This window comes from Primulina huaijiensis, chromosome 3 (genome assembly GCF_012295235.1).
Source record: "Primulina huaijiensis isolate GDHJ02 chromosome 3, ASM1229523v2, whole genome shotgun sequence".
Classification (NCBI taxonomy): Eukaryota; Viridiplantae; Streptophyta; class Magnoliopsida; order Lamiales; family Gesneriaceae; genus Primulina; species Primulina huaijiensis.
This window is the reverse complement of record NC_133308.1, coordinates 22,548,559-22,561,836: the sequence shown is the minus strand read 5'-3', so window position 1 is coordinate 22,561,836 and position 13,278 is coordinate 22,548,559. Positions and strand designations below refer to the sequence as shown.

Sequence of the window (13,278 nt, the reverse complement as noted above, 5' to 3'; positions counted from 1 at the left end):
ACTACAATATCATATTTGATTTATAAAATACAATTAAATCGATTCATCTTACTAACATTTTTCGACGAGAACTGTTACACAGAGTTTTCCAAATGTTTTTTTACTTGACTAACAGTTCTCGTCACACAGAGTTTTCCAAATGTTTTTTTTACCTGACTAACATCATTTTGCATACTACTATATCGGCCCGAGGGTTTACATAGTGTACACCAATATATAGTGATTGTGAGTTTCGTCATCCTAAAATAAATAAATATGAGACCTTTAACTAGTCTTCACCATAAAATTCTTATATTTTTTTTTAATGAAACGAAATATAAACAAAATCGAAACTCAAATATAAAATTGATGAGAAAAAAGTACTATAATAGAATTATAGTAATTCATTACTCATAATGATATTTTACATTACAATATAATGTGATAAGACAAAAATATGTCATGTTATGCCAATCACGTTGCAAACCTCGAACCTCAACTTATTTATTATCTGGTTTGTAAAGACAAATAAAACACATTACAAATCTGCGGCCCAAACTTCGTAGGGTTGGGATCAAATAGCAGAATATTTCAAAAAAAAAAAAAAAACGATATCGTATTTGAACTTAAATAACGGCGACGACGAAGACAATAATCTAGAAAGGAGGAAACGCAGGAGCAGGGGCCGATAGGAAGTTATGAGAAGTAGGCATGGGTGAATCTGGTCCAGGCGCGACGAATCCCGAGCTTTTGATCTCTACCATTCCACGGCGGGCGTTTGCTCCTTGTTCTATACATAGCTTGGGAAGATAGATGCCTACTTATGGAATGAAATAATTAATATGTATCATTTCAAAAATCACAAAAACTTTTGTGAGACCCGACGAACTCATGAAAAAATATTATTTTTTATATAAAAAATATTACTTTTTACGATAATTATGGATCGGATGGACACTGTAAACTAAAGAAATACATTTAGAGTTGATAGGACTTTATTTTGACCTACATGAAAAAATATATGTGATCGATCATTTTCAACTATTCGGTCTACAATGAAGTTCCAAGTCATACGAATCCTCAACTTATAATGACTTCAAATGCTTACCTTCTCCAGCAGCAAGATTGAAGTGAAGATCGACAACGTTGGGGCATTTTAGATAGCATTCATCCGAGCAAAGCTTGAGCGCGAAACGCGATTCGAGAAAAGAGTCAGACGAGATCCCGAGCGTGTTTCTGTCCAGCCCACACGCATTTACGCATTCATCTGTTTCGATCAAGTTCTTGTATTTGTCGGCCTCGATCTCTGAAGTGCGGCACGTGTACACCTCCTCCCCGCTTCTGCGCACGATCTTCTCCAGCACACATCGCCTCCCGGAGTATGATACGGCAAACGAGCACCAATTTTTATCAAGATTCTCGCACTCCACATTTGCTGACAAGAAAATGAAGTTAATTACAGTTTATTTGGATTCAGTCATGAATTTTTAGATTTCAAAATCTTTTGATTTACTGTAAGCCTGTAAATATTCTTAGTTTTGCATAATTCATATTATGATTGAATTTTAAAAGTCAAATAAGTAATACAATAATTCATAACTGTAATAATACGAAAATACATTGCATCATATTTTAATATTTAACTCTAACAATATATTTCATAAAGCTTTTATGATTATAAAAAATCTACCCCTAAATTTTTTTTAATTACATGGTTGCATGTGGAGTTTTTTCGTTATCAACTATGATCGAACTCAGATATCTCATTTATAGAGATGTTTATATCATTACACTACAAGTGAGCTAAACTTTCCTTGGTTTCTTGATATGACAATTCAAAATATCTCAATCCCACTATTTGCAAATGACGACATTATTTACCTATAGATCTCACAAAACAAATTATATATATGTATGATCAGTTGTTAACTTATCTGTATATGAATTCACATATAATCAATACAAACCACAAATCTGCTTAATAAAGTAATTGGATGATCATTATCTGTTTTTTTATTAAAAAAGCACACTTATTAATCCAAATAATAACTACAACCCATCACAAAACAATTACAAATAACACACACACACACAAAAACAATCATATAAAAAAACCAACTATATAAGCTTACAATATGTGCACAATGGCGCGACTAATAAGTAATTTTAGACAGTGTTCAATTCCCATCATTGTGTAAATTGTTGTAAGCCAAAGAGCGACTCACCTAGAATGCCTTGCACCAAGAAGGCCGATACAAGAGCAAATATAAATGAAGATTTTGAAATCTTTTGTGAAGCCATAAAAGCTTGTTTGATAGACAAATTGGGAGCCTAAAATCACTTGAAGAAGCTTTTTAGCAACAAGACAAGAAATCGATATCAATCCAATGCAAAAAACATTGGCTAGATGGGGACTCATTTATACATGATCAGATAATGGTGTGGAAAAATATACATGGAAACGCTACTTTTTCAATAAGTTTGTGTTAGGGTCAAAACTTTACTATTAGGTCAAAAGTTATAGCTGTTAATGAAGATACAACTTTATTTTTTTATATTTGTATTTAGTACAGAGTGTGCATATTTGAGTGCTAATGGATCAGACCGTTAGATTCATAAGTCTGAGGAGGTGTGCGTCAATGTGCTGATATTGTCTCATCTCTTATAAGTTATAGATATGTATTACCTATTTCCTACCATCGTCCATGTTCCCAGCAGAGACAATATTACGCGTTAAGATCTGACGTCACTCTTTCATGGCGGCCCACCTAACCAACCATATCAAACGCCACAACGTCAGCAACTTGGCATATCAGAAATTTTCGGGAGGTTACTCATCATAGTATTACTCTAACTCATACACGCTTAGCTCAACAGTTTGACACATCCATATAAAATATACATGGAAACTCAATTTTCCAAAAAGTTCGTCCATTGATTTGACCACTATAAGAATAAAAGGGTTTTTTAAGTTAAACCATGAATTTTAAGCTATATATTCTATAACGTACATTTTTATTTAGTTAATTATTAAGATCTATATTACAAAATCTATCCCAATTTCATATTTTAGGTATATGAGAGAATTGTATCTCCCCATTAATAATATGATTAAAATAAAAATAAACAAAATTATCCTTGATATTGCTTTTTTAAGTTCTATAACAAAATTATACAGTTACTTTGAGAACGTTAATATTTACGAATTATTTTTGCTAAAAAGTTATACTATGTACAAACTATTATTATTCATTCCGTGCACAGAAAGCTCAGTAAAATCTATTTCTTGAAATGGATTATCAAATAAAATTACATAAATGGTAAAATTTAATATAATTAGACGTCATAATGCTCACTAATAATTCGATTTTGCAATTTATGCTATGCAACTAATTCTATTTCAAACTTGGGATAGAAAGTGAGAAACTTTTCTATTACTAATATAGTCTTTAAACAATAATGTGCAATTAAAAATAATCTCATAAAAAAGAAATTTTTAACATATATAATACAAATAACTACAACAAATCCTTGATTTAAAAAGAGTGCCGGAAAATAAAAATAAAAATAAAAATAATAATTTTTTTCCACCGATATTAATATATTACGTGTAAAATCAATTTTAAACTTTCCACACCCAACAATCTAGAAAAATCTCAATAATGGTTCAAACAAGACTCTCGCCGTGTACAACGGGCCTTAGAAATTGGAACGTGAAAACAAATTAACTTTGATTTCACTTGGAATTTTAGTTCACAAAAACTTAAATTTGACATAATTTATTTTGTGAGACGANATGAAGGTGATTGAGTTATCTCATAAATAAAAATATGTCTGACCTATTATTTACTCGATTAATTAATGGCATTTACTGTGGAATTAATTAATGTCAGCTTTCCCCGCTGCTAGTTGACTTCATCCCCGATTTAATTTATTCGTCTTCATAAAATTAATTTGGAATTCCATTGTAACCACGAAGAATGTGTGACAATTCAAAGTCCTCATAATTCCTTCCATGTTAGATACTTACAGGATAAAAAACAAAATAGACCAATTTAGAAAAATAGATCTTTTATGAGACAATCTCAAGAATCTTTATTTTTGAGACGAATTAACCCTACCGATATTCACAATAAAAAATAATACTCTTAGCATAAAAAGTAATATTTTTTTATGGATGAACCAAATAAGAGATCCGTCTCACAAAATACGACCCGTGAAACCGTCTCACACAAGTTTTTGTCATTTAGAAGACTATTAGTTACTATTATCCCTCATTATCAATGATGCTCAAGCTTCACCACACATTTGAACTACGCAAACTATCTTTCTTTACGACAAGAAATAAATTAAAACATTATATTTACTTCAAATATTATATTGGAACGCACCGCAAAATGTCATGTTATCGTAAAACTTTCTATACAATTTTGATTGTTTGCTGTGAATCCTACATTCGAAAAAGACAACTGGGGTTAAATGTGATTTTTAATAAAATTTAATTAATCTATACATAATTTTTTACTGAACCCATTATTTATGATGGCTTTATTTTGGTGGTGGTTGGGGGTGGGGGTGGTTCATTTGGTTGTGGTTTTGAAAAACTCAATTAATTTTATTTTTTAATTATGGAGAATTGTGGAATTTATTCAGATAATATATTTCTATTTATGGTATATTTATTTTAACCAATGAGTCGATTAATTTATTGTGAAAACTTATATATTTTTAACTCCAATTATGGTAGAATTCAAGCCAGACATGACAGTGAAATAATAAGGTGAAATCTTTTCATTCGGGTAGAATTAAACTATTGACATGTGAAATAAACGTCAGATATTTTGTCTAGGTCAATAGTTAGGCAGGTAACGGCCGAATGTATTTGTAAAGACAAGTGTTGCCCGAATTATATGTTTGCATTTATTGTACGTCTAAACTCGAAGTCTCCTAGCAAAAAAGTAAACCAAGAAACAGTCGGTAGCGGACTAGACTCCCATTGCCGGTCAATTATTGTGCACCACTAATCGCGCGAAGTCGAAAATAGATCGATAGTCAGTCTATTTAAATAATTTGTCTAAAATAAAGTATACAATTAGGGACGATTTTGGCCCATCTAAAACAATATGGATGAAATCGAGAAAACCCGTAAAGAACAGGGATCAAATTGGGATTTAAGCCTAGGGCTGAAATCTGATTTTGATTATCTATGTTAGAATCGGTTAATATGACTCAAGTGTTTAGTAGGGGTGTTGAATAAACACTTTGACTTTTTGAACTTTTTTCCGAATATGAATTAGTTCTTTGAGGACTGATCCTGAAATCATGTATGTCTATATCGATCAGTTAACTAATAATAGTACGGAATAAATTGAAAGATAAATTGAATATTTTGGTTAGGGTATTGTGATAACGGAATGAATAAAAATAATGCACACGAGGATTTTTATGGATGTTCAGAGACTTCAAATGCTAATATGCCACTCATTCTATCTCAATGATAAAAATTCACTAAAATACTTTGATTAATTACAATGAATCTATAATAATTTATTTCAGTTTGGAGTTAAAAACTGCCAAACTGAAACTCTTAGTTTTTCTTACAAATTTTATCAGTTGATAACTGAATAGCTCGAATGAGTAGCATGAATATTACAAATGTATCAATGAGTTTTGAGCCATGGGTTGCGATTTACAAACTGAATAGAAACTCAAAAGTAGATTGCAACTAACTAAAACTGATTGTTGAGGTTGTTCGTTACTGACGGTTGTTTTTCACTCACTTCTCTCTGTTTTTTTTTTCCACAAACGAACTTCTCAGCTATTTATAGTCTTCGATCGCAACGGTCAGAATGCATTAATTAATGATATCCATTAATTTGAGTCGCCTTTTAGTCCATACAGACAACTTTTTTCTGACAGAGGTACGATGTAACAGACTATTATGCTTCGTCTTTTTTGCTGTGGTACAGAGTGTCAATTTGTCTGCTGAGATTCAAATTGTAGCGGATGACGTGACTAACTTATCAAGAGTAAAACTGGTCGACTGATCAGTTCAACTAGTCTATATCAATTCTAGCTGATGTCCTTTTAGTTTGAACGTTTTGTTTATCAATTCAGTTTGATCGATTCAATTTAGCTATATCAGTTCTGCGATTAATATTTCCAGTTCTGATTTTCAGTTCTGATATCCAATCTATTTGTCAATGTCCGATTCATTAGTTTGAGACTTATTAATACTTATGAGAACTTTAATTTATTTACTTCAGTTCTTGGACCGTTTCAGTCCGATAAATCTTCTTCAGTTCTGAGATCAGTTACGTTTTTTCAGTTCAGTTGCTTGTTCAGTTCATGTCTTCTGTTCGGTTACTGATCAGTTTATGAAACTCTGAAACTTACAAATTCCAACAATCTATATTATTAAATTTCAGTATGACTTATTATTATTATTATTATTATTATTATTATTATTATTATTATTATTTAATCTCCATCATTATTGGAGGCTTCGTTCATTAGGACCTTTCTAACATATTCCAATTCTATACAATTCTCTAATAATTAAATTTCGCAAGTTTGAGAATAATTTAAGTTGTGGAATTCTGCTTCATATTTGGACCCAATTGTTAAATATTTGATGCCACGGAAAGATTTTGGGTTTCACGTTTACAAGTTTTAGTTGGATCGATACGTTCTAAGTCAACTCTCAAATGGGCCTCAACAACTACATGAATTCATTTTTGAACTGGACTGCGTACTTCGATATATGTGCCCATTAATCATTATCGGATCATTGAAATTTTAAAAAAAATCAATATTTATTATAGAATGTAGCTTTTATCGACAAGTAAAAATAGCAAATGAAAAAAAGAAGAAATGTGGGGGAAAACATATATAAAATAATACCATTTACAACTTGGATTTGTACATGGACCACTTCCATGACATACAATTAAATATTGCATCGAGAGACCACTTGAGATGGAGTCAGGAACTACTTTTACAAAAGATGAATCTAAATAACTAAATTTATGGAAATATATGGTACATGAAACATGTACATTGTTAATTCAATAAGTTTTAGATTGCACTTGAATCGATGAATTTGATTCAGAAGAAACAATTCCAAGTATAAATTTCAAATGACACCTATTTTAGGCGTAACTGAAATCCATTACTTGATATGAAATGAATTTCAAATTCACTACAATTCTGTCTATCCGACAAGTCAATGAATTTGAAATCAATGCATCAGAAATACTCATCAATGTAAGTACAACCTTAGTGATATTTAACAATTAACCTAGTTAATTAGGTTGGAGATCAGAGTTCTTAATTAAACATTATGTTCGAATGGAAGAATTAAATATAAATTATTACTGAATTAATTTAAGGATTGATCCAAAGTGATATATATGTATTTCAAATGAAATTAAAGTTGAGATTATTTTGAAATCATGATAACTAATGCATATATCTTAATGACAAAAACTTGTGTGAGACGATCTCACGGGTCGTATTTTGTGAGACAAATATCTTATTTGGGATCATCCATGAAAAAGTATTACTTTTTATGCTAAGATTATTACTTTTTATTGTGAATATCGATAGGGTTGACCCGTCTCACAGATAAAGATTCGTGAGACCGTTTCACAATAGACCTACTCTATTAATATATAGGAGATCTATTCAAAATCTCTCTAATTAAATTCATCGAATTAAACAACCAAAAAATAGATTTGAAATCACGAATTGAGATCCATGTTAAATGACTCAATTCAAAAACACCTTTATATTTTAAAAAATGAATGTGGAAGCATAGCATCAACCCACTACAAAAAAAATCTTATTTAACAACACATCAAAGACAACGGTTTTAACAAAAACCGTTGTTTTTTTACTTTTAACAACGGTTTTAACAAAAATCGTTGTCGTAGTCTAAAAAAATCCGCTCAAAGACAACAGTTTCTTTAAAACCGTTGTCTTTGATATATCTACGACAACGGTTAAAAACCGTTGTCTATGAGCGTTTTTTTTTTGCCTTCGACAACGGTTTTTAAACTGTTGTCGTATAAGCGTTTTTCTTCAAGCTATGACAACGGTTTGTAAAAAACTGTTGTCTTTCAACTGGTTTTTCAACAAATTTTGTTGTCAATATTAGATTTTGCGACGGCCTAAGTAAAATCTGTCGCTAAATTTAGCGACGGTTATACTATACCGTCGCTAATTTAAATATTGCGACGGTTTATGTATACCCGTCGCTAAAATTTGCGACAGTTTTACTTAGCGACGGTTTCTCAAAAACGGTCGCTAAATTTCGCGACAGTTTCTGTATAACCGTCGCTACATTTAGCGACAGTTACTTAAAACCGTCGCCGATGTAGATATAGCGACGATTTCCAAAAACGGTCGCTAAATTTAGCGACGGTTTTTGTATAACCGTCACCGATCTATAATTAGCGACGGTTTATATTTAACCGTCGCTAACTAAAGCGACAGTTCTTATAAAAGCGTCGTTAATTTTAAATCGGCAGTTGAAAAAATAACTGTCGCTAATTGCGACGGTTTAATCAAAACCGTTGCAAACTGTCTATAAATATTCTACCCTACCACTTCACAACACTTAAAATTTTTCTCACTTACACAATTTTCATTTCGTTTTTCTCTTTAAAGATTAATAAATTTTTACCACTTCACAACACTTAAAATTTCTCCCTTACACAATTTTAATTTCGTTTTTTTTAAAGTTTAATAAATTTTTAAAATCAAGAATATAATATTTTCGACTGAAATTTTTTTTATTTTACTGACAAAAATAGCGACGGAAAGCATAAAACACCGTCGCTAATATTAGCGACGAAATTGAATTAATACCGTCGCTAAACTTAGCGACGGGTAACGATGATTTCCGTCGCAAATTTATTTGCGACGGTTGTTTAAAAACCGTCGCAAATTGTAACTACAACTACACTCTAAAACCGTTGTCTTTTAGCGAATTCTTTAATCACATGACCTTTAACAACGGTTTTGTATACCTACGACAACGGTTTTTCACCGTCATCTTTAGACGTCTACGACAACGATTTTTCACCATTGTCTTCGAGCACACCCTTTAACCACAGGGCTTCTAACAACGGTTTTAAAAGGCCTACAACAACGGGAAAAACCGTTGTCGTAGGCCTTTTTTTTTGTAGTGACCCCACTATGGCAAAGTTGGGGGACTAGGGGATGGTGACCACAATCGTCCTCTCCATTTCTCCTCTTTTTTAGATATTCTTTTCGTGAAACAAGAGAGGGATTTCGTCGTCTATCAAACCCTTTTTTTATATACAACGGGGTTGATATTTCCTATCTTATAAACTGCCTACACTACTTCATGTGCCTCAAATTCAAGATTAATTTAAGTGACAGAAATTTAGATGTTTTGTGTGTGTGTGTGTATTTATGTATTGATCTTGATTCTTGTGCTGTTAATAACTACACACATAATACAATATAGTGGCAAAAAAGCATGCTTCAAATATCATGCAGAAATTAAATTGCCACCCAAATCATTGAATAATAAACTAGCCCAAGATTACTTCTGATAATTAATAAGACCAAATGGGCGATTCCAAGATTGTCTTTAATCTCTCTTTCTCAGTTATGATTTCATGCTACAGTCTCGAAAAGAGGGTTCTCCTTTGAAATCAGTTGAATAGAAAGCGCGGATAAGTTCGTAATATAGATATAATATAATTATGAATCATGAGCTTACCTCAAGAACCAGTCTGCTGATACGGCCGGTTCCTGCAGGAAAATGGTGCTGAATGATGAGGAATTCCGAAGGGATCGCATGACCCGAGATGGAAACCCGTACACGAGATCGGATCAATGCGATCCCTTTGGAATTCTCCACCTCGCAGCAAAGTCATGAGTACATGTGGAATTGGAAGGTGTGGATGATTCATGGCCTCTGGTTTGGTCATTTATATCGTGCGAGTGCTGTGGACAAAGGTAGCTTAGATTCAGTAATTTAGAGGTTCATATACATAAACCTTTTGTTAATAAAGGTAAATCACAAGTACGACGTCGTATTGAAGTATATCATCCCGTGATCGTCTCTCAAGTTAATCTAGATACAGTCATATCTTACATACACTCCGAGTGTGCATAACATCTATAATCGGGTGCCATTTTTGCCGTTACACGCGATGGTGAAATCAGAAATATGACTAACTCTAAAATCTTTTAATATTATAAATTGATATACCCAAATTAATATTGTGTCCAGTGGTCCTGCCACTTATTACACGTCAAAATAATTACTTGGGTTATTTTGTAAATTATTAAAATTATTTTTTGATTAATTTAATTATAATTATTTAAATAATTTAACTAATCATATAAGTTAATATTTGGTGCAAAACTTACGCTAACACAGAATTGATGGTCATAGATGGCCTTAAAAAAAATTTCACTGCATATTTCTAAAATGATAAACTTATTAAATAATAATTTTATATTTTTAATCATTATTTATGTCGATATATATACAATATTTATATTTGCTACATTATGTACGGCTGTATGTGGCTAATGATTGATTCATCTTCAATAGTAAAATAATGCGCGTATCCAAATTCAATATATTTAAATTATTTAATGTTTACATTAAATAAAATTACATGCGTGTACGTACGTGTTTGTGGTTATTGATTGACCCCTTGTGATAAGATAAAAGGTAACGATACTCATTAAACTGGATGTTCCTTTCTTGAGACCCGAAACTGACTCAGCACCATTCCTTCCAACTCAGGGTGAACTTGAAATCTTGAACAAAGTGTTAGAAGTGGGTTGGGAGATGTTTCTGACCAGTCCTTCCGATGCTTAGTAAGGGTCGAAAAATATCAATAAAGTAGCTAAGACGTCCCTTAAAGTGAAAGTTGTGAATATCAAATGAAATTATAAAATATAATATTTATAAGAAAATATGTGGAGATCATACATTTGACATAATGATCATATACATATAGCTCACACGTTCTTTCAGTCGAGAGCTCGCCTGCTAAAAGCAAGCTTCTACCCTTGTTAATTTCATTGACCAACTCCTTAACTCATTTTTAGCTCTTTAGCATACTCCACACTCCTTAGCTCATATCTTGCTCCTCATCACACACTCAACTTCTTAGCTCATCCATAGTTCATCATAACCCTCTCAACTCTTTACCTCATCTCTAGCTTCTTTGATCATCCCTAGCTCCGCATCACAACTCACCACACCTCCTAATTACTTGCCACCCCACCTGCCACACCTCTTAGCTAACTTCCACACATGTCACGCCTCACAATTACTGATCTCCTCTATCATTGTCGCCTCCCTTGGCTACTTAACCCACCTTCCAACTCCTAAACCATAAGCACACTTGTTAGCACCTCATCTCCATCTCTTTAGCACACCTATCATGACTTGCACTTACTTAGCCAACCTGCCTCGTCTCAACCACCTACCCTAATGAGTCAATCGACCTTACCATTTAGAGTTGGACTCAAGCCTTGGTTTTTGGCTATGGACTCGAATTGAGCCCGATCATGTGATGAGCTCACTTGTGAGGTAGCACATAATAAACTTGTTAAAAGGCAATCAAGTGCATACCCAAGTAGATGAGATTTGATTATTTTTATGCAAAATTATATTTTTGATTATGTAACTTGTATATTTTTTTTCATGTTATTTATCAATTCACGACATTATTCAACTAATTTTCACAGTTTTCAAATTTTGTTCTTTTTCACGGCCATGTCAGCATTTTCCGATGTCACGTGATTATTTTCCGGGGCCAGATGTCACGTCATCATTTTTCGATGTCACATGATTATTTTCGGTAGCCACATCATCATTTTCCGGTGCCTTTGCATTTTGGTGAAAAATGACTAAATTTGAAAAAATACAAATTAATGTACTAAGACAATGAAAAGATCAAAAATAGAAAATTTTCAAATTATTTCCTTTGCCTTATCTCAATCTTTCATATGAAAATAATGAAATAATATACTAAATTTTAATATTTTGGGTTTAAATTTATATCTTCCATAAAATTTTAACAAAATAATGTTTTAAAATTAAAAATGGAAATTTCAGACTAGATTTAAAAGGAATTAGTTGCGTCCCGAACCCGTAGCGATGCACTAGATGACAAAACCAGACACGCACTGAGACTCTTTAATGAGTTTTTCAAAGGCAGACAAGAGTTGCCATCAAAACAGCTGAGGCCATGGCAAGAAATACGAAAATATGCGGTCCTATCTTTACGAACTAATTTCCGACATATAATTAAATCATATTGATTGTGCATATATTAGAATGTCGTCTCTCTTTTAAATCGTGTATCGATTCTTCGAATCCAACAAAAAGGGTACTGCTTAATTTTGTTCATTTCTTTTTCTCTCACAAGGTTTATTTTTTTTATTTTTATTTTTATTTTTATTTTTATTTTATGTGGACACCATTAACGAACGCCATATAATGTGTTTAATTTTGTATGAGCATATATACTGCTCACTTCTGTAATCACAAGATGACACCCATCTATTGGATGTATAAACATGTATTGGACGTATAATTTAAATATATTATATTTCTCTTCCTGCTCCACACGAAAAATCACTTTATTCTCATATTTTCTTTTATCTCACGCCATTACATATACATACACATACATATACATATACATATACATATACATATACATATACATATACATATACATATAATAAATGATGAAAATCTCATAGAAATTGTTTTTGGCGTGTCAAATAGACATAAAAATATTGTTCCATTAGTGTGTGTCTGTATATTATTATATTATATTATATATATATATCTCATTTTTCTAACCAAAATAATATTATATATAAATGGGTTTATCATTTGTATATTATTTATTATCTCATTTTTCTAAACAAAATAAATGTATAAAATTTAAGTTTTAAACAAAGAAGCCTTAAAATTACAATGTGGGAATGGAAGGCAATGAAGCACAAAAGAGATCAATGTGGTCAATCATCAATTGACGGTTATAGTCTTTTTTGCCAAATTGTTGCGTTTTTTGACAGGATTTTATGCTTAATTTCGATTCAGCTCACTTTTTACAATACAAATAAGTGTAAGTATATGTGAAAAAAATAATATGATATAAGTATACATAATATAATTATATCATACATATGTATTAATATAAATAATAATTAATATACAGTTTAAGCATTATTTAAAAAGTATAAAATAAAATAAAATTATAAAACATGTATTTGAAATTTCAA

The 13,278-nt window shown here is 31.7% G+C and overlaps 1 protein-coding gene across 1 annotated transcript; it reads right to left on the bottom strand.

Moving 5' to 3' along the window:
• Positions 1-580: 580 nt before the first annotated feature.
• On the bottom strand, positions 581-2,389 carry LOC140972255 (uncharacterized). The gene is made up of 3 exons (XM_073434703.1): positions 2,205-2,389; positions 1,088-1,414; positions 581-796 (listed from the first exon to the last, which is right to left on the bottom strand). Exons 1-3 carry the CDS (start codon positions 2,278-2,280, stop codon positions 636-638), a joined length of 564 nt encoding a protein of 187 aa, XP_073290804.1. The 5' UTR covers positions 2,281-2,389; the 3' UTR covers positions 581-635.
• Between the last annotated feature and the right edge of the window lie 10,889 nt (positions 2,390-13,278).